This window comes from Sparus aurata, chromosome 23 (assembly GCF_900880675.1).
Source record: "Sparus aurata chromosome 23, fSpaAur1.1, whole genome shotgun sequence".
Classification (NCBI taxonomy): Eukaryota; Metazoa; Chordata; class Actinopteri; order Spariformes; family Sparidae; genus Sparus; species Sparus aurata.
The window spans coordinates 23845066-23866588 of NC_044209.1; the positions used below are offsets into that span (position 1 = coordinate 23845066).

General features: G+C 43.0%; 1 protein-coding gene across 1 annotated transcript in view; it reads left to right on the forward strand.

The window, feature by feature from the left end:
* baiap3 (BAI1 associated protein 3) overlaps window positions 1-15063 on the forward strand; it is a 34535-nt gene extending 19472 nt beyond the window's left edge. The window contains exons 8-34 of the mRNA XM_030408468.1: window positions 616-829; window positions 1080-1124; window positions 1531-1608; window positions 3417-3522; window positions 3681-3788; window positions 3877-3969; window positions 4786-4889; window positions 4980-5097; window positions 5270-5394; window positions 6427-6517; window positions 6799-6855; window positions 6988-7085; window positions 7171-7222; window positions 7317-7468; window positions 7637-7760; window positions 7907-8047; window positions 8182-8277; window positions 8551-8766; window positions 8851-8919; window positions 9011-9090; window positions 11447-11555; window positions 12743-12814; window positions 12917-13000; window positions 13556-13676; window positions 13753-13876; window positions 13956-14161; window positions 14351-15063. Coding sequence (XP_030264328.1) covers window positions 616-829; window positions 1080-1124; window positions 1531-1608; window positions 3417-3522; window positions 3681-3788; window positions 3877-3969; window positions 4786-4889; window positions 4980-5097; window positions 5270-5394; window positions 6427-6517; window positions 6799-6855; window positions 6988-7085; window positions 7171-7222; window positions 7317-7468; window positions 7637-7760; window positions 7907-8047; window positions 8182-8277; window positions 8551-8766; window positions 8851-8919; window positions 9011-9090; window positions 11447-11555; window positions 12743-12814; window positions 12917-13000; window positions 13556-13676; window positions 13753-13876; window positions 13956-14161; window positions 14351-14454 — 2987 coding nt within the window. The 3' untranslated portion in view covers window positions 14455-15063. The remainder of the gene's footprint in view (window positions 1-615; window positions 830-1079; window positions 1125-1530; window positions 1609-3416; window positions 3523-3680; window positions 3789-3876; window positions 3970-4785; window positions 4890-4979; window positions 5098-5269; window positions 5395-6426; window positions 6518-6798; window positions 6856-6987; window positions 7086-7170; window positions 7223-7316; window positions 7469-7636; window positions 7761-7906; window positions 8048-8181; window positions 8278-8550; window positions 8767-8850; window positions 8920-9010; window positions 9091-11446; window positions 11556-12742; window positions 12815-12916; window positions 13001-13555; window positions 13677-13752; window positions 13877-13955; window positions 14162-14350) is intronic.
* The last annotated feature ends 6460 nt before the right edge of the window (window positions 15064-21523 follow it).

Here is a 21523-nt window from a genome sequence, read left to right on the forward strand (position 1 = left end):
TCATGGCATTTGAGTTTTTCAAGGTGAGCGAGGCCTGCAGGTTCGACCAGCAGTGAATATTTAAACGTTAACAGTGACATGATAAGTGAGTTAGACACAATAAATATGTTTGTAATGCTGTAGCAAAACAATTTTAAGGGACACAGGGGGCTTTCATTAATGTTCTTAAGAAGTCTGTAAAAACTGTTTACAAGTTTATTTTAAGGGCTTTTAATCTTACAGTTAACGTGTTCATAATGCTTTTTACAGGAACCTTAATGTGAAGAGTTTCCACAACTTTTTGTTGCGTCGTGATGACATAACTAGAAAACTAAAATTTCAGAATATTCAGGGTCAGGAGCTGCAGCTGCTCTTCTCTGACAACAAAAACAAATTTTAAAAAAATGGAAATTACTGGGTTTTCTCATTGATCTGTCATTATGTTACTTTCTATGTATTTGTATAGGCTTAGATTAGCAAGCCAATAAGCACAAGTACAATAAGACATTTTTGATTGTTTTCACAGCAAGATTTTTCAGTGACACATATAGCAGAATACAATGGTGTTTGAAGAACATATAAACAGTTTCACACGTGGGATTAACTTTTTCTTCGCGTCACCCCGCGTCCTGCCAGGTTATAGCGACCCCTACTGCATGCTGGGAATCCTGGTGGGCCAGAGCCCGCGGGAGGTGGAGGATAAGAAGGAGAGGAAGTTCAGCTTCAGGAAGAGAAAGGAGAAGCTGGAGAAACGCTCCAGCACCAAGGAGGTGTTACCCGCCAGGTGTATCCAGGTGACTGAGGTCAAACCGGAGACTCTCAACCCGGTGTGGGACGAGCACTTTGTGTTGTGAGTACAGCCGTTTTAACCTCCGTCAGAGAACTGACCGCGGTGAAATGTGTGTTATGTGGAGGATTCACAGTTTCATTTGTTTCACGCTGACGGACAGAGCTGTGATTTATGTGACCAGTGCAGCGCATCGTCATCACCCGTGTGGAAGATAAAGCATCGAGGTGTTTATTGTCAGTTTTTACTCAGAGACAAGAAAGTTCAAATCACGATTTTCCTGTTTTTTTTTTGGTTGTTTATTGTTCCACAGTGAAGTAGATGATGTCCACAACGACCTCTTACATCTTGACATATGGTAAGAAACACCTTGGATGTCACCGTGCTGATGTTTTTCATGATATTCAGATTGCTTGATGTCAGATGAATCTAAATTCTTTTTCCTGCATCTTAGATAACAAATAAATATATATGCATACACTGTGTGCGGATGTGAGCATGAAACACAAAAAACATCAGTTTTTCCAGGAAGCTGGTTTGGATTATTATACTTGTCAGTTTTATCCTGTTCGTCCTTCAGTGTGTATACTGAAATGTAAAGAGCTGGCTCTTGACTCCAGTACAAGTTGAGAAAGTTAATTTTACTACAGTGGGTATTCACCGTCGATCCTCTTCACTTCTCAGCTCAGTCAATTGTTGTGCAAACGCGCTCTCGATGGAGATGAGAGGCTGTAATAGCTGCTGAATTATCCTCTTTTCTTTAGGGATCATGATGATGACGTGTCTGTTGCGGAGGCCTGCAAAAAGCTCAATGAAGTCAGCGGGCTTCGTGGGATGGGAAGGTAGAAGATAATTATGTGAACTGTAATGTTATTAAGTGTATTAATTTAAACTGTCGTAGAAACATCTCTGGTAAGAAATTCTTTGAAGGTCTGAAGGGCAACAAGGTGCAATTGTGTCCACATTTATACAAGTTGGTTATTAAAAAGAGAGTTGACACAAATATGAAAATTCAGTCATTATCTACTCGCAAGTAGTGCGAGTTTTTGCAGACCAAAAGACATTTCGGGAGCTTCACAGCAAAACAGTGTTGCGGCGTTCTCCTGCACAACTGAAGTAGACGGCGACCGGGAATAAAAAACACAAAATGGCTCCATACAAGTCGTCGGGCGCAATCTGAGTGTCAAGAAGACCCAAGATGCCAAATTGATATGAAAAGATGTTATTTACGCTCTGAAATCGGTAAAAGCTTTGGGTGCACAAGCTCATGTTGGGTGGTCAGTAATGTCTTTTCAAATCAATTTATGATCAATGCGCGCTGACTTAGTCGGGTCAGTTTTTAACATTCAACTTTCTGTCTGCATTAGAAGATAATTGTCAGGCCTGGACTAGAATGAGGACTCAGATGCAGGGCAGAATCAAAATTCAGACTTTTATTCTGAAATTGTTGGGCATTCAAGACAGAGACAAATGAATAGGCTATAAAACCTAACCTGACTACACTATCGGAAAGAGAAAACAAGGAAATCAAAATCAATCCAAAAGGAGGAAAACGAGAATTCAAAACGCTCCACAAGGGAGGAAAACTGATAAATCAAAATCGCTCCACAAAGGGAGGAAAACTACGACTAAGTCACAAAACTGATCTAAGAGACTAAGAAAACAAGGACGCTCCAAAAGGGAGGAAAACAGAGGCTAACTATCTACTCTGAGCTTCACAAGAAAACAAAATTGCTCCAAAATGGAGGAAAACAAAAGGCTAATTCTGAAAACGAGAACTGAAAAGCACTATCAAAATTTACAAACAAAAAAAAAAAATCACTCTTCTTGAGGCACAAGGATTACAGAACAAAATCAACATGAACTTTAAATACTTATCAAGGCAAGACTGTGACGAAGGGCTGGGGTGCACACAGGGACGAGACACACTGGCGCAAGACAAACGAAGACACTGACTATTTAACACATGAGGGAGAGGGGAACAGGTGGAAACAATCAGAACGATAGGGAGATTAGACTTTCAAAATAAAACAGGAAGTTCACGAGACAAAAACCAAGACAAGACAAAACCTCGCCGCTGTGTGACAATGATGGTTTAATTTTGAAGTTTTCCTTTAACTGATTCATCCAGTTGACGTTGTGGCGGCAAACAGATGAGTCAGTCGAGCAGTCACTCAATCGGCTGTGCATAAAGAGGCCTACGTCATCTACGTCTTTTGAAAACTACTGACACCACCCTGTTTGATCATTTTAAGGATTCATTTGGTATTTGTTTTTTTAACCGTAAATAAGGGCTGACATACAGGAAAAGCCCTGCGCCAATAAAGCTGAGCACACAGAAAACACAGAAAGTTCAGCCGAGGCCACGGAGAGACTAATAAATAGCAGACATGTTTAATGAAAACTCCGGCATGTCAATCACAACCAAGGGACAAAAGAAATCATAAAATGTGCCATTTTCCACATGAAGTAAGATCTGAGTCATAGCCGACTTTCATTTGGAAATGAAACTCATTCTGCCGATGCTCTAATTGTCGTGGTGGATGAAATCGTTAGCTAAAGGTAGATTACAGGCTTTAAAATTAGACATGAATTCAACCCTGTGAGGAGAAAGACTCCCCTCTCCCTGCACTCTGCTTTTTCTCGCCAGGTATTTTAAGCAAATAGCAAAGTCAGTGCGTGCCAACGGATCCGCATCGTCAGGCTCCGAGGAGAACGTCGACGACTTCCTCGGATGCCTCAACATCCCTTTGAATGTGAGTGTTTTCAAAGTGGAAAAAGTTCATAGTCTCACTAGTCTGAAGCGACTATGACAAATCAAAGACCACAAATAGATTCCACCCAGGAATACGATGTGACGGATTTCCCTGGAAGTGTGTCGGCGTCATTAATCCAGCTGGTTTCCTTCTTGCAGGAGATCCCAGTGGGCGGCTATGACACCTGGTTTAAGCTGGAGCCTCGATCGAGTACGTCTAAAGTTCAGGGAGAATGTCACCTGATAATGAAGCTCTTCACCAACCAGGTCTGTGGGGGATAATAGTCGCTCCATATGCAGATCTTCTTGTGTTTGAAGGATACAAAGAATAAGAACTTTCAACATTTTCTTTCAGAGAGACACGGCTTTGTCTAAGAGAGACTCAAACATCTCTATTCACAAGAAACTGCTCAGTCAGATTGTGGAGTATGAGCACACCCATGTCAAGGTGAGTAAACAATTAAGTCATCTGTGATTGTGATCTGTGCTTGATCAGTCCATTGTGATGAACCACCCACAGCTTGGCCTGTGGGGGCGTTTGGATGGGATTAAAACATGTTAGACTTCCTTCTGTCTGCAGGGTATTGTATTTTGTGTATGTGTGAGAATGGAGTTGAGGTATTGCTGTGTTAAAGGAACAGTTCAACCAAAAATCAAAATACAATCTTTGATCATCAATTCATGCAAACCATCCCCTCCCTCCTGAGCCGCGTACAGGCTGAATAACAGCCCATGCAATTTAAAAACCAAACAATACATAGTTTAAATGGCCTAAACTTGGAAATAACCCATGTTGTTTGCATCATGCTCTTTCTATAGGCTGTTTTTTTCACCTAAGCACAATGGTTTTTTGACCATTTCGTATGCATAAAGTTATGGTAAATAGGGAATAAAAAACCATAATGAGTCAGTGCCTGTTGTTATCAAGCAGGGGTATTTTGAGCTCACAGAATGGCATTTTTTGCCAGGCGCCTGGATATTTCCTAAGAAAAAACATTGGTAAAGTTATCGAATTTGAACTTGGAGCATGTAAGGCGATATGATGTGGGGCCATTGTGTTTCTCAGCTGTTCGGGGCAGTTAGAGGTCGTCTGCAGGTTTATTTTTCAAAATCGGACTTTAACCTTTCCGAAGACCGCGTGTTCATCTGATGCTAGTCTGGATTCTGGCTGTTAATTTACACGGTTTTTGCAGAATTCACACAGATTCTTCCCTGCTTGCCGTTGTATGATTGAACTCAAATGGTGACTCACGTGTAATTGCAGAGAGAGCCCTACAACTGGAACGGGCAGGTTTGCCCTGCAGCTTGGACTATACTGACTCACCATGCTGTGCAAACTGATCTCCCACCCCTCCAACAGGCCATTATGTGAGTATTAATGGCGGAATAAAATTGATCAAATCAAACATGAAAGCTTCGGCGTCAGGTAAAAGGTGCATGTTTCTCTTTTTCGCACAGTCGCTGGCAGTGCTACAGCAGCCACCATCGGACCCAGAGGGTGTGCTACTCCCTGCTGCTGCGCCTCCTGAGGACCATCGATGCAGAGTGGGACCCGACCGCTGTGAGGGGCGACCTGGTAGGTTCTCCGCCTTCAGCCTCTCAGTAAGATAACAACCTTTCATCATCTGGAAACAGTCACCTCATTAGCTCAGCTCTTCACTGACATTCATCAAGGTTTTTGGTTCAGCCAAAAATGTCTCACAGCCAGTGTGAACGAAGCTATAACTGAGGGCCCTTCCTGTGTCCAGGAGAGGCAGCTGTCAGACAGCTTCAGGCTGTACACAGAGCACTGCCTGTGTCTGATGAAGAACATGCGTCAGGTTTTCCCCTGCACCAGCGCCGCTGCCATTACACGCTACGAGCTCATGCTGAGGTAAAGTCACACTGCCATCACATCGCATCACACACTCGCTCGTGCTGCCATACCAGGAACAACTCTCACCCCAACAGACACAGAGAGACCTGAACAGTCGGAGGAGGAAGCAGGGCTTCAAACATTGCTCATTACTCATTTCAAAATAAAATACTGAACATTCGTTTCCCAACCACAAATTTTGTTGAATAAAACCTGAAAAAGAGCTTTTTATACACCAACACATTGTGGTCATGAGCAACATTTTACATATATTTTTACATATATCTCAACATGTAGTACTGCCTATATGATAACGTGCTTTCATTCCACCAGTACGATCAGTGACCAGATCCGGTCATACACACCAGTATGACGGCCGTACAGTCATGGGAATGTGAAAGGACTACCCTTTCGGAGCACGTACATGCTCAGCTAATGTACATGTTGAGCTTCTAGGCATTAACTTTTGGACACATTGTCATCAACCAAAGTGTTCAGCCGAGAGGAAACTCTAACCAGAAAATCCAAAGAAGACGATAAGAGGATATCTGAGCTAAATATGATGGCAGTCTGGTGTTGGACAGACAGATATTTTTGGGCCGTGGCTACACATAACCATCGCACAAAAGAATGAATTAAAGGCAGTGAAGTGCACTGAATGAGGGAGTCTGTTCCACATAAATGCCAGCCAGTAAAAATCAGCTAATTATTGAAGGTCGTGTTGCTGTGTCGGAGAAGTTTTTAAATAGAAACTTCCCGGTATGAAGTCCGGCTCTGCCCAGTGATCAACACCTCGAGGGAGATCTTTCCTACACCTCTCAGAAACTCACACGCGCACACACACACTCACACACGGTGACTCACCTAACAGTTAAAGTTCCCGCAGTGATAATGATTCTGCGTAAAAATCAGAGCAGCAAGAAATTTGTGAGACTGAAGCTTTTGTGCCTATTAGATTTGACCGACAAACACGTTAGCGTACGATGTGAAATCGACAGCTACGCGACCTTCCAGTCTTTTATCGCAGTGCTCTCTGTCTGTGTGTGCCAGGGGGATTGGCTACATGCAAAACATGCGGGCGTTTAAGACTGTATGTCCTCTTCGAAATGAGCTGCATTTGGACATCACGACTGCTGTCAAGGTAACAACAACAGAGGTTTTTCTATCGCCAGTGCAGTGTCTTCACATTGTTGTTTTCAAATGAGGCCGGCATGACACATGTTCCTGCCAGCTACAGAGTGTAGAGATGAACCGGGTAGCTGCCGGTGTTGATGTTAATGTGAATGTTAATGTGAAAGAAGCATCTTCTGTCATCACGTCTTATGCGCACCCATGTGTTGTGTTTAAGTCAGAACTGAATGCAAAGAACATCAAGTATTAAATCAACCCATTAATTTGCCTTAATTTGCCTAATCATTTCAGAAAGGAAGCGCAGAGTGGTACGAGAGCTTAATTGCGCGATATAAACCGGAGGATGGGGTGAGTACATACACTGATTAAAGTTCCAGTGATGGAAATGATTACAGTCTATGATTTTACTGTCCGTGTCTGGAGAAATTAACACGCGGGATGATGATGTTGTTGTTGTTCGCCGCGTGGCCGACGCCGCAGACTCTGGAGGAGCAGCTGAAGCGGCTCGTTCAGGTGGTCGACTGCGTGTGCGCGGACGTGCAGCGAGCCCAGAACATCTACAACAAACTCTTCTACAGGTGGGTGTCGCTGTTCGACACACCTCACCAGCAATGTGCAAATGTCACGCTGTTGATTTGACGGATGCCCCTCCATCCTCCACAGTGCGGTGAAAGTAGATTTCCTCAGCTTGTCGTACAGGCAGTTGGAGAAACAGGTACGCCACTGAAAAATGCTGCCACGAGTCCTTGTGACCAGGTCATGGAACAGGAACTTAACTCAATGTGCCGTCATTTTCTTTCGCCCTCCAGGTAGCTGATGATGTCAACGTGGCGATGGAGCGGGTTTGCGGGACTCTGGAGCAGGAGAGCTCCAGACTGACTCAGACGATGGGAGAGACCATCTTCGAGCTCTTCATGTCCCTGAAAACCCTCAAAGGCTTTCGGGAGTTCCTTCCTCTCAAGTTGGTGATCAGTTCGACTCTAATGACTTTTCATACATACGGCAGCGTGAAAGCCTTTGATTGTCTGATTTGAAATGTCAGCGAGGAGATGAGACTTTACTAACCTTTCCCTCAGCTTTGCATTAATTAAAAAAAAAAAAAAAAAATCCTCCCGTTCTTCCCCGACAGGGACACTAAAATGTTGGCGTTGACGGGCTTTCATAACTGGTTCAAGTCCTCCATTCACAAGTGGCTGCAGATCGTTCATGACAGATCCTGTGACAGAATTCGTAAAGCCGTGGAAACTGACAAGGTGAGAAGCTTCGGCCTCTTCGGTGATGTATGTAACACGATTGAAATACATTTCTTAGTCACTACATGGATCAGAAAAAAACGTGTCACCGGTTCTATTCCATGTGTCTCACATGTTGCATGTGTGGGGGGTTCTTTTGCGGGCAGCTCGATCCTGTGCAGCAGGCCAAACACAGCTCCTCAGCGGTCGAAGTCACGGCGTGCTTCAGCCAGGTACGCGAGATCTGGCTCCAGCTGGCCTGGCCAGACTCTGCGGGGGCCTTCATCTTCATCACGCGTTTGACAGACGTGAGTCCCACCCGTAAAAAATACATAAGCACACAGGGAGACATGTTTTTTTTTTACCAGTGTTACAGTCAAAACCAAAAAAGGAAAGCGAGAAGATGAGTTTAATAACATGACTGGTGTTTTATCTGTCAAAGAATTTCTGCAGCGAGGCTGTTTGCTACTCGGAGATGATAACACGCAAGATTGAGAGGAACCAGCTGGGCCGAGACCACAAGAGCTTCACCGTGCAGGTAACGCCTGTAGCAAGACCGAAGGTGGGGGCACATGATGACGTGGGAAGTAAATGTCAGCACGTGTTCTCCCCGGCAACACAAAGGGCTCAGCAGGAGATCAGATATGTTTACACTCTACACAGAAAGAAATCAGTTGCCTCATGTCGTCGTCAATCATTCACACTCGCGCCCCGTCCCTCCACTTCTCTGTAGCCCTGCTTCTTTTCCTTCTCTGTTTCTCCGCCTCCACCCTCTGTTTCTCCTCTTCTGCTCCTCCTCGCTTTCTGCTAGCTCTGCGTCGCCCTGAACAACACGGAGCACGTGCGCGTCTTCCTGGGTCACCTGCCGTGCGACCTGGACTGGCAAGGCGTGGAGCGGGCCATGGAGGAGTCGTGCGGCGTGGAGGGGAAGGAGCAGGTTTACAAGGCGCTCAACGGGCAGCTGTTCAACATGGACCTGGACCTGCAGAGAGAAGCCAAGCGTCTCATCGCACAGCTCACCGACAAGGTTGGTCGCGCGCAGAGCACGAGTACCTGCCGAGCAACTACACTGAAACAATGAGACTTATTAATCCATTTTGTGGTCGTGCAGATGCTGCCGGAGCTGCGGAGGTACATCCAGCACATCAGCCTGTCCCCAGACTCCATCAATAACGATGACGTAAGGCCTCGCAGTGGTTTTCTACAACATTCATTCTTTTATCAGCCGTGTTTGCAGCCACAGTACTTGAGATTATGTTTCATTCTTCCAGGCTGTGTCCCCTCTTATGAAGTACTTACAAGACACTATGGTCATCCTGACTGAACATCTCGTGAAGGAGACTCTTACCAGGTAATTACTTCCTCCTCCTCCTCCTCCTCCTCTCCTCACTAAGAGTGTTGCTTCATTTGTTTTCTGTTTGACAGATGCAATAACATGTCTTTTTTTTTAATCAGTCGGGCCACATTCGACTTAATTTCCATCTGCCGTGCCTGTGCAGCTAACGATAATAGTTCCAAGTAAACAATCAGTAGAATAAGGAAAAAACAAAGAAAACAAAACAAAGCAGGTACACATCGTGCGAGGCTTGATAAAAAACAACTTTGTACCCTCTGTGTCGTAATGTGTGTGGTAATAACTCGTGTTTTGACAGTGAAAAGTTAGTTTCTTCTACTTTTTCTTCCTCTGCATTGACACAAGAAGGCTGTGTTCACATTGATTGCTCAAATCCTAAAAAGTTCTCTGTGCTCACCGAAATCCTGACTTGAAGAGGAGGGCCTACGAGCTCACTTTGTTGCATCGCAAAAAGTTTAGAAGCCGCTCCTGCTCCAGTATTCAGGGAATGAAGCCTCCACTTCTCATACAATGAAGATTGGTCTTTACCGTGAAGCAGGAGACATCTTGTGTCCAGCAGATGAATTTGTGAAATGATAATCTGGAATCTGAATGCGGGAGTAGGAATACGTGCTATTTCAAGGATTTCAGTGTTGTGATTATACTTTTTTTTCCACAAAAACCTGTCACACAAATGTCAGGAACTCTTTTTGTGCGCCTCAATAAATACATGGAGAGGACCTTTAAAGCAGCAGTGTTGTCATGAGACTCAAATGTATAACATGTTATAACTGGTCCACCTTAAAGGAGAACTTCGGTCGATTTAAACATGCAGCTTCATTGCTCAAGCTACCCTTGACTTGCTAGTACCGAAGACGCAAACAAATTTGGTCCAACCATTACAGAGCTCCGTGAACGGAGACTTAGCATTGAACGCTAACAGCATGGGGTCAGAACTTTACACTGTGTTTTAAGCGTCTTAACACGCTCCACATCTCACACCAAAAGTTATGCAACATCAGCAGACACCTTAGCACACAGCACTGTAGCGTGTATGACTCAAAAAGAATAAAAAAGTAGTTAAAACAGTGTGTTTGTGCAAGCAGCTACTTATCTGTTTGTTGACATCCATGTCTTCCGGTAGCTAGACCAAACTAGTCAATCCGTCGAGCGTGCACTTACTCCCTCACTGGTGGAGACGGAAACGTATTCCAGCATTTTCGTGTTTGTGTTCATAATGTACATGTCCATGTTACAGCCTGTCATGAGCCATGAGCCTTACAATAGCCTGTTAAGCCTGTTAAGTGCACACTCGATGGATATACTAGTTTGGTCTAGCAACCGTAACACACAGATGTCAACAAACAGGTAAGTAGCTCCTTGCACAAACACACTATTTTAACTACTTTTTTAATCAGTTTGAGTCATACACGCTACAGTGCTGTGTTGTAAGGTGTCTGCTGATGTTGCATAACTTTTGGTGTGAGATGTGGAGCATGTTAAGACACTTAAAACACAGTTCAAAGTTCTGACCCCATGCTGTTAGCGTTCAATGCTAATTCTCCGTTCACGGAGCTCTGTAATGGCTGGACCAAATTTGTTCGCGTCTTCGGTACTGGCAAGTCAAGGGTAGCTTGAGCAATGAAGCTGCATGTTTAAATCGACTGAAGTTCTCCTTTAAGTAAGCATCGGTCGAAGCTGCCGCTAACTTCCTTGCTAACCCCCCTTCACTTTAATCAACAGGATGGAAGCAATCGTCACACATGCTTTTTCGCTCTCGCTCTCTCTGAACAGAGTTTAAAACATTTCTGGGTCAAAAAAATTACTTTTAGGTTTAAGTGAGAATGTACAGCTGGTACGTGTGTGTCAGTACTGCAGAAAATGAAGATTGAAACTGCCTCAATTATTCAGAATCGATATGTATTGACAAATCGGCAAGTCTGGCTCACAGCAACATTGAAGCTACTGTGTTTAAAAGGTTGGAACGTGCACAAAGAGCTCGGTTCCTGTCTGCTGCGTATTTCTTTTTGCACACACACATCCCTGCATCCTCAGCATACATTTGACTTCTCCTCAGGAAGTATGCCAGCACACAAAAAAGTTGACTTTTGTGAATCTTTAACTTTGTAACCGTACTCACTGTTCCATCCTCTCTGAACAAAATGTAATTTATTTGATTATCAGTTAAGCAATTGTGTCATCTCAGTGAACAATGCTGCTGTTGTGTTTGAACGCGAACACTCAGACGTGTTTTGTGCCACAACTTATTATCGTGCTATTATCTGTTAAAACGTACGCAGGGCCAAGTGAGGGTAATTGTAAAAGCTGGTAAACACAAACGCGTGGGCGTCTCATTGTGTCTGCTGCCTCGTAGAGTTCTCCAGAGCATGTGGGAGCTGCTGCTGCGGATGATCCTGGACGCGGTCGCAGAAAACAGGGGCGTCCAGGTGGAGTTCTACAACCGCTTCCAGTACACAGTGGAGGTCAGTGACCACTGCGTTTACGTCGCCAAACACTCATTTATAGCTTACTTCCCAGTTTTCCCACTAAGAGGAGTGTGCTTAAAAAAGACATGTGTCAGGATTATCACCCCAACTGTTCCCATCAGCCTTTAATTAGCTCTTCATGCTTGCTGTCGTGCAATCATTAGCATATATTAGATATTTATGTAGTTGATGTGTAATAGTTCAGCATCAAAATGAGTTCCCTCGTGAATGAGAATATGGGAGCCGCTGTATATTCTAATGCCAATTTAACCAGCTGGCAGAGGACGGGACAGATTTGCATGAGAAGTCGCGGCCTGCTGCACGAGTGGGCTCACTTTGGAGACTGGCACAGAGAGATCATGTTTGCCTGCAGGAAGTTTCACGCTGTTCGTGTGAACAACACGTCTCTCTTCCGTACTAACACTTAAGTCTGTTGAAATCAGACGGATGAAGGCGGTGACCACCGGCTCGTACTTTGGATTTTCTGTGTGCAAATTTTTTTCCAATCTAAACGAAGGTGCTTACATTTTGCTGAGCAAATGTTTGTTTATTAAAAACATATTTTAGGGGCCGATGTTCGTCAGCAACGGTGATTTCTTCGGTTAAAAGAATGAATATAATTCCGGCGAAGAAGAGCAAATTCCTGCGCACACTTTTCACCTCTGCATTGATTGATTTATTAAAAAGGTTGACAAAGGTCACAAAGGTCTGGGCCTTTTTGTAATAAATGTCTTGAGACGGAAGCGTCGACCTTTTTAATAAATCAATCAATGCAATCCTATTTTTGGGGGGGAAACTTAATTCCCTGCACAGAAGATATAAAACAACTGGTGTGCGTGTCGCATCCGTCTCAAAAAATTAATATACACTTTATTTAATCAGGAAGTCACACTGAGATCGGAATCTCATTCACCAGTGAGAGTACAGAGTAAAAGAAACCAAGATGAAAATAATATTGAGAATGGTTGTTAACAGTAATCACATAGAAATATAACAATAAAGCAGGAAAATAATATAAATATGCATTCATATGGACAACAGCATGACAGAATACATATAAATATACACATTATATATATATATATATATATATATATATATATATATATATATATATATATATATGTATATATATATGGATATACGTAAAAAAGATATTAATTTGTTTAACTAAAATGTTTCAGACGCTGCTGCACTTCTTTCACATGAAGGGAGAGGGTCTCTCTGTGGAGGACATGAAGAGTGGAGACTATAAGGTAGGACTTCTTGATTATTTTTTTTATTATTTTTTTTCAGTATTTATGTCCTTCAACCTGATTTGTCTCTTCCTCTCTCTGACCGTGCTCACGCTTCTTTAGGTCCTGGACGAGGAGCTCAGGCTGAATAAATGCTCCTCCTTCGAGCTGATTGAACAGTACTATCTGGAGAAGATTTCCCATCAGGTGTGTTTCAACTTACCAGGCTGACAATTTCATTTAGCCCTGAAGTGGAGAGATGTGTATTGATTGAACAGCACAACACTCTGTCTCCTGGTGTTTCACCCCTGATTGAAGAGCCTGCCTTCTCCTGGACTCTTCAGAACAGGGTGCTGTCAGCCGAGGCAACATGAAGATGAATGTTTCCTCCAAATAGAAAAACGTCTTTTTAATCTTACTGACTTACTTACTTAGTTTTACCTTATTGTGAATGTATTGTTTTCAGATTAGAGAGGTGGGATATGCAGACATTTTTCCAGGTTTTAGGACAGAAGAACCTACTTTTAAACTTTTGAATTAAAGACTTGGATATCAAAAGATGTTTTTAGATTGATGTAAATACCTCAACAGTGACCTTTTCAAGAAGGTTTTTGAAGGAATGAAAAGTCCGTCACTGGTGGAAACTTTTATCTTTTGAGGATCAAAGTTTTGATATTTCTATGATTAGAAATATTGTCTTTTTTAATATATTTTCTTCGTGTGAACATGGTCAGTGATCAAAACTTGTGTTGAATGTTGCAGAAAACACTCAAACACACCCGTTTTGGCCGGATCAGTGTGAAGTGTTACTACGACGCTCCGGAGCAGAGACTGACGGTGGAGATTCTGCACGCTGCCGATATCATCGCGCTGGACGCTAACGGTAAAACTGCACCGGTGTGAGTAAAATGCAGCTTGTTTTATCGAAGGTTTCACTCACTGTCTCCGGTCCTCGTCAGGTCTGAGTGACCCGTTTGTCATAGTGGAGCTCTGTCCTCACCACCTGTTCCCTATGGCCAAGAGTCAACGCACACAAGTGAAGCTGAAGACCCTGCACCCAGTGTTCGATGAACTCTTTTACTTGTGAGTACTTTCATTTCATTTTCGCTTCATTTGCGTGCACGAGCCTGAGGCTGAATCGTTTGGTTGCTGTGTCTTCCAGCCACGTCAGCCCTGAACAGTACAGACACAGGTTCGCCTGCTTGACCTTCACTGTGATGGACTACGACTGGCTGTCCACCAACGACTTTGCCGGTGAAGCCGTGGCCCCTCTCAGCGACTTCTGCTGGCCGGGGAGACCGAACGCCACGCCAGCCGGGAAGAGCGTCCAGCCCTCCATCCTCCACCTGTCGCGCAGTAAACCCAGCGGTACGTATGGCTCCAGGCTGAATCCTGCGTTTTTGTTTTACACAAACATAATATTGGCTTCTTGGAAGTCCAGAGGGTGCAGCTCTGGGTTTCCAATTACTTCTCCAATACAGCATGAAAAGCCATTCAATCTCGAGATATTTGTGTCAGGTGTAGGAGGCGCTCTCATCTGTTTGCTCTCCCCTCCAGAGAAGCCAATCATGAGGATGTTGGACGCGCGCATCGGGGACAGGGAGGCTCAGGAGTTTGTCCGCAGGCTGAAGGAGATTGAGAAGTCAATGGAGGAGGAGTAAAAAAAAGCTGTCAGCGCTGCCTGTGTTGGTGTTTTCTGACCGCGTCTTGCGACATGTGCTTCTGTACTGGTACGATGTTTACAATATTTGAATTTCCCTGCAATGTTATCGTTTGTTCAGTAGTCACGCCAAAACGAAAAGAGTTTTGAAAGAAAAAAAAAAAAAAACCCAGTGAAAAGTGGAGCTTATCGCTGTTTTCTAACTTGGAGATGAACATCCTGTCACTGTGCAACCCTATACTGTCTCAGTTCAACTATATTTTAGAATTGAATGGATAGTTGATCCTAAATGTTACTAGTCTATATTTTTTGTAACAAGGTTAACTGTTATCTTTGTTGTATGATCTTTGATATGATAGATTTAACATTACAGAACTATTTTGTGGAAGTAGCTTAACATATCCAATAGCATTCAAGTCAAAGTATGAATCAATACCTCAGACACGAGACTTTTCACGTTCTCCAGCGCACATCGTGGAGATAAACTGCATGAAATCCTATTTAGGATGTGAACGCTTGAACCCCACACTGATTTTCCTGATCACACGGTGGCACACTGACAAGCAATCGTGAATACAAAAAAAAAAAAGTACCCACATAATGGAGGAAATCATGAGGACAGAGATTTGGAGAACTGCACTTTCTGAGGCTTGGTGTTTTACGGCCGCTCAAACCGATCAGCGGCAGCCTTCGCTCCCCTGAGGCACACGCCACCGCTCGGCTTCATTCGACTTTTCAGATTGGATTGCTCCTTACAAAGCGCGCGATGGGTCGTCGAGGAGGCCAAAAACCTCGGGGTGGGGAGACCAATTCTTTTTGACTCAGTTCATTCTCACAGTCTGACGCCGGTGAGTCACTGCACATTTCTGTGACAGTCCTGCTGGCAGGAGCGAACTAATTTAAAATCTAATGAACTCGGCACATTGATGACAAATTCATCCTTCATATTTAAGAGAGGAAATTGTCCTGAACAATGACTGTGTTTATTCGGAGAGCAAATGAGAAAAATTACTGGCGTTTGCACTCCTTTATCTCGGTCTAAATCTGTGTTATGGATGTCTGTGGGTTATTTTTTGCACTGAACCATCTGGCCAACCAACTTTTTGGAAAAGGGCAGACACTTTCAAAAAAAAAAAATCAGATGACCACAACAAAATTCAATTTCAGCCACTTAGATCAACAGTAAGAGAGTGTATTCTGCCACCAACAGAGCCAGTCGGTAAATTAAATTCTCGCTGAAGTCATTTGAGAGATGAAAAGCCCTCAGTTCTCTAACCCAGGAAGCAGGAAGCAACTACTCCCACCTCTTGCGGAGCTTTTTGTCTTTCAAGGCAGATCTCTTGCTGGTCGTCACACCTACATCACGCCAGGAGCTGCCAGTTCTCCCAGTGTGCCTGTGTGTGCCCTGGCAAGATGGATCTTGTGAGATCATGTCATCTCCTGAATCCAGCTGCCATCGAAGGCAACTCATCCAGGTGATGGCAACCGAAACACGCACTATCATTCTAATTATCATCCTAAAATATTCAGTTCTGACATATACTTTTTCAAAAATGTTGTTTTCGCCGCCCTGATTGGTACCAAAAAGGGAAAATTTGGGAGCTATCATATTGACTTGGAGTGAGTAATAATCACAATAAACCACAAAACTCTCATCTAGAAAGGGAATAACCATAATTCGGAGAATGTTGAACTATTCTTTTAATGATTCTCCAGCCAGCATTAAAGTCATCATCAATGAGAATAATGAGCTTCTTATTGTTGGTTTTACTTAAAGCAAAACTCTCACCAAAATGCAACCCAGGGTCTTTTTGCGAATGTACCCGAGTCAAATTTTCGTGTAAAAGCATTATTTTCCGTATCTTGTTTTCGGGTCAAAATCATTTTCAATCGGAGTGCTAGGGGCACTTTTATGATAGCATCGAAATCGCTACTTTTAAAACACTAAGAAGGCTCAACACAACAAGCCGGAAAAGTCACGTGGGATCTCGCGTGGACAGTTGTTGGCGGAAGACAACAACAACAACTTTCCTCAAGCTCTTGGATCGCTTCGTCCGTCAACTCGGACTCGAAAAGCTATGGAAGTCCATCGAACTCAAACAACTCGCCCATGAAATCTTATTCTCCACGAAAGTTTGACTCGGTTACATTCACAAAAAGACCCTAGGTTGCATTTTGGCTAGAGTTTTACTGTGAATTAAAGAAAGCTGTCGTGTAAACAGAAACACAATCCAACCACGCAGGTTTATCTATTTTAATATTCTTTTTCTTTCACTGCTTAATCAGTGGAATGATTAATCATGCATGTACCTTTCTTCTCCTCCACGGGAAGCAGAGGCTATATTGAGAACCATTCATACGTTCACGGTTATGGGGATACACCAGGAGATCCTGACGCCCGATAATTGAAAGGGAGAAAATGACATCCCTGAAGATAACACAGTGTGTGCCACAGTGTGTGGCCTTGTGTCCAGATGGTGGGGCTTCAAAAAACACTTATTAGGAGAAACCCAGCTAATTGCTGTTAATGAGCTCATGTAGTGTTCAGAAACTTACGGGAAACAGCCATTAAACATGGCAGAGCCTTTGTTATGCTGACTTTAAGTCCGTGCCCGGCTCATCACAGTCCTCCCACAAGGACCGAAATTTGAGTGTGTGTCTCAGCGTGCGGCCCGACCTCATGAGGCAAAGAAAAAGAAAAGGCATAATGAACCTGTGCCGTGGCGTAATTATACTTAAGGGGAAAGGCAAAACTTTTCAACACCAGCTCTCGCCAGTCCTCCAAAGCTGTGCGTCTCATCTGTGACCAATGGGTAAGAATCTAACAGAGAAAAACAAGGATCAGACTACAACCTGGAATTAAACGACCATATTGCAAAGAATATGACATTTTTGTATGCAATTGATACTGAAAAACTCTAAAAAGCACAAATTCTGGCAACAGCTTATCAATGGAGTAGCCTAGACTTCACACTAGTAGCGACGACTTAGCGAGCTAACGTTATCGTAGCAAGTGCAAAGGCCCAGTTCCCTGGACGGCGTTTGAGTTAAACCCGGATTCTGTCTCGACTGACACAGTTAAATTCAGTCAGCCGTGTCAGTGAGAGTGAACTCAGCTCCCACTAATGAGGTTAATATCACTCACCTTAGTCGTCCTCATCAGAGCCGGACTGACGGGCGCTCGTGAAAGCAGAAACTCGGCACAGAAACCCCAAAAGACGGCGGGGACCAAACGATGGAGGCACAAAAAGTACTTTACTGGAGTAGTCCACTTTTTCCACGAGTCTTCATTGATTTAGAGTTAACCTGACTTCCAATCTGGAGGTTTAATTCAAGCCTGAGTCCAACAGGAGTTAATAAAGGCTGAAATGTCTCTGAGCTAATCTGGCCGCAAAAGGCCCCTTTATGATTTAATCTAAGTTAACATCCTGTCCGGGAAACTGGCCCTCACTGTCACCGTTGTAGCTTAATGTTCACAATTGGTAAACATGTATCAAGACGTGACATTTAACAATGCAGGCTGGTTTACACTCCTCTACTGAAACACTCCCAAACAAACAAACAGGGAAATCATGATGTTGCATCTCACAAATCTGGATTTTAGGAGTTATTGACCAGTGTTGCCAGTTTAGATGTGACACAGACACACCACAACGATAACATGAACACAAATAGTAAAAAAAAAAAAAACACACAAAAAAAAACTGTAGCAATTACCGAGAACTTAGCACCAAAATGTTCACGCCGACAGCATTTCGATAGTGGTATAACCTAACAGTAGCTGCTTGTGTAGTGCTTTGTCATTCGCCCCCCCGTGGAGTTGTGAGGATGAAGCACGCGAAACAAAAACAAAACGACAAAAAAATTAATAAATAAAAAGACACATCTATGCCTGGAGAGTGTGTCGCGTTACAGGGATCGTTCAGGTGTTCAAGAAGACTGCCTTACTTAACGGGGAGCGAGGAATCCTTTCAGTCCATCTGAACAGCTCTCGCCTTTATGATTCCTTTTTTTCGTTTTTAAAAATATTTGCAGGCAGCGTTTGTGTTTTTGTGCACTGTTACTGAACTCCTCATCATCGGTGTATGAATATCACCTGCCTTCTTTCTTTTTCTTTTTTTTTTGTTAAAGACATGCACACTGTAGCTTATCATAGGCAAAGACAGATGGACTTCAGTATATTTAAATAGTTTAACGGGTCTTATTGACCGACATATTCCTTATTTTTCTGTGTGGCAAATATATATTTCTCTGTATTCTGGTCAAATGTTTACACGCAAAAAAAAAAAAAATCAACCTCACTTTGAGTCTAAATATCCCTTATATTGTCAAATAAAAAACTATATGATATGATAGCATTTATAATACAGTTAAAAATAAAACTTTAAAAAGTAATTTACACCTTTCTAATAACGTTGAAAGTTAAATTCAATGTCACAGGGACTATTTAAAATGAAAAGCAATCTTTTTTTCCAGATTCGTAATGTGAGGAACGTGCAGCGTCTTTTCCCATTAAAGACAATTGTCCGTGTTCAGTCACAGTATGGTAGATGTCTTTACGTTGCCCCTAGACAGACGGGCAACGATAGTGTAAGTTCAGTCAGTATAAGTACAAGTCAGTCGCTCAGTATACGTTGAATACATTGATTTACTCTGATGATGTTCAAATAAAAAGAGAAAAAAAAAAGTATTTTAGTCTCCGGATGTTGAGTGAAGTCAAAAGTATTGTCATCGTTCACATTTGCTACAAAGAGCGTTTTACAAAATGTGACCATAATGAAAAAAAGGCCTCAGTATCCAGTTTTTTTTTTTCGGGGAAAGAACTGCAAAGGAATCAGACTGTGAACCAACAGACCATCGTCTCAATTTGTTTTTACGGCCGTCACTAATATAGAAATATCGTAGGATTGAGTATTTGGTTTTGTCGTCCGCCGTCCAAATTTAAAGTGCAACTGCTGGTCGAGCACCTTCGATTTGTTATCGTAAAAGTGAATTATTTGTCCTTGAATTGTAAATGCCTGTGTTGCTGTTTACTGGATTAATACATTTGGGAGATGTCTATGATCTTGAAATAAAGATTGTATTTAAATTTGAACGTGGTGCTTTCACTGACATGAACGGAGAGAGAAATTGAAATGTGCAGCGTGGATGTATATAAACCTTTCATGCACTTGTTGTTTCCACCTTCCACGTCGCAGGTATATGTGTCTCCATACAGACCTCCTATGTTCCTGCTCTCGGCGTCTGTCTCCGTCTGTCCTCGACCTTTAATATACCCCCTCCCCTCTGCAGCAGCTACCTGGGAGATCAAACGCATCCTGTCACGCCAAAGCAACCCCCGGGAGAAAGCGCACGTACGAAACTCAGAGAAACGGGCGTGTTTATTATGTCCAGTGTGAGATCAGAGAGCCAGAGGACTCGCTGTGACACAATCATTTTCATGTTTCTTCAAAGAGACGGTAGATTAGACAAGGATTCCTCGTGGCTGGAAGGAACGCGGCCGTCTGTGAGTGCTCCTACTCTGCTGGATGCGAGTCGATACGTTTTTAAATTAGAAGCCCATCGATGACTGAGGGGGTATTAAGTCGTGTGCCGGCTCAGGTGTGGAGAGGAGCGTTGTCATCTCGTGCCCTCTAGTCAGCGCCGGCACACACTACATGCACCAGTGTGGCTGACAGCTCTCGGCTTCTTCAGTGTGTGTGTGTGCAGCTGGGAGCTTCGTATTGGCCAGTGATTCTCTCCCCGGTTCCCTCTCATCTATTCTGGGCTGTAATAGTCAAGCTGCTTTCAAAAAGAAATAGATAAAAAAATGTGAGGGAGAGAAAATCTTCATTTGGGACTTCTGGTTTTAACCACTAGATGTCCTCGTGTTTTTACAAATACCCTCCTGAGCTCGGCTCGTACTTGTAGTCCTGTTCATGTAGTCCTGCGGTCATGGCATTGTAAACTCAGGAGGCTCGTGTTCATCGTCCCCCCTCCGTCACAGGGATGATGTCTCTGATGTCAGAGGTTATTTGGAGCCTTCAAATGTCAGCGGTGCAAGGTCACTAGTACATTCACTCAAGTGGTGCACTTTGAGGTACTTCTACTAGTTACTTATTGCTTTGCTGGTTTGGTACAATAATGAAAAATATCACATAACACATAAATGATGTAATATTGTTGATTCGCTCGAGCTTTACCAGCTTCGGTATTTAAGCGATTAAAACATTTGAATCCAGTAGTATAATAGATATCATTCTGAAATATGACATTCTGCATAATGAATACTCTTGATTGGTAAGTATATTTTGATGCTTATACTTGTACTTTTACTCAAGTAATGTTTTAATGAGTTCACTCTACACTGTGCTATGGCTACCTTTACTTTTACTGCAGCGTTTTCAGTTATATCATTTTTGGCGCCGCTCTTGCAAAGACAACTGGATCATTTCCGTTCCAAGTCGCAAATAACAACAACACGGGAAAAAATGTGAGTTTATTCAAGCATTTAGTCTATAACACATGGCTCGCCAGTTAACCCTCCTGTCCCAGATGACCACGTGCCCAGTGGCGTACAAACCATGCCTTGCGACTTTAATAAATATCCAACATATTGTTGAACTTTACTACGGCTCTTGGTAGTTATAGTTAAAAAAGAGAGGTACAACTATGAATATATCTTATCATATATACATAAAAGAATGAACTGCAATACTTTGAGGTACTCTCTGAAATATTAAGTAATGAGTCCTTCAATTTTAAAACTGGAACCACTCAGGAATTAGAAAATAACTATATTCTTATATCGTGTAGCGATTTGAGAGGCCATAGTGTGCTTCCCCTATCAGATGTTCTTCCAACGGTTGCCTCCAGTGATGTCATTCGGTGGCAACGTTGCATTGTGGGTAAAGTAGGTGCCAGCATTGCACTCCTGTGGCACTGTTTGATTCCTTTAGGCCAATTTATAAACAAACCAATACAGCACCTTTTCTTTCTACATATATCTTCTTCTTTTTCAAAACCTGGCGCCTACATTACCCACAATGCATCTTTAACAACTGGTCACATCGTTTGGGGCAGTTTATCAG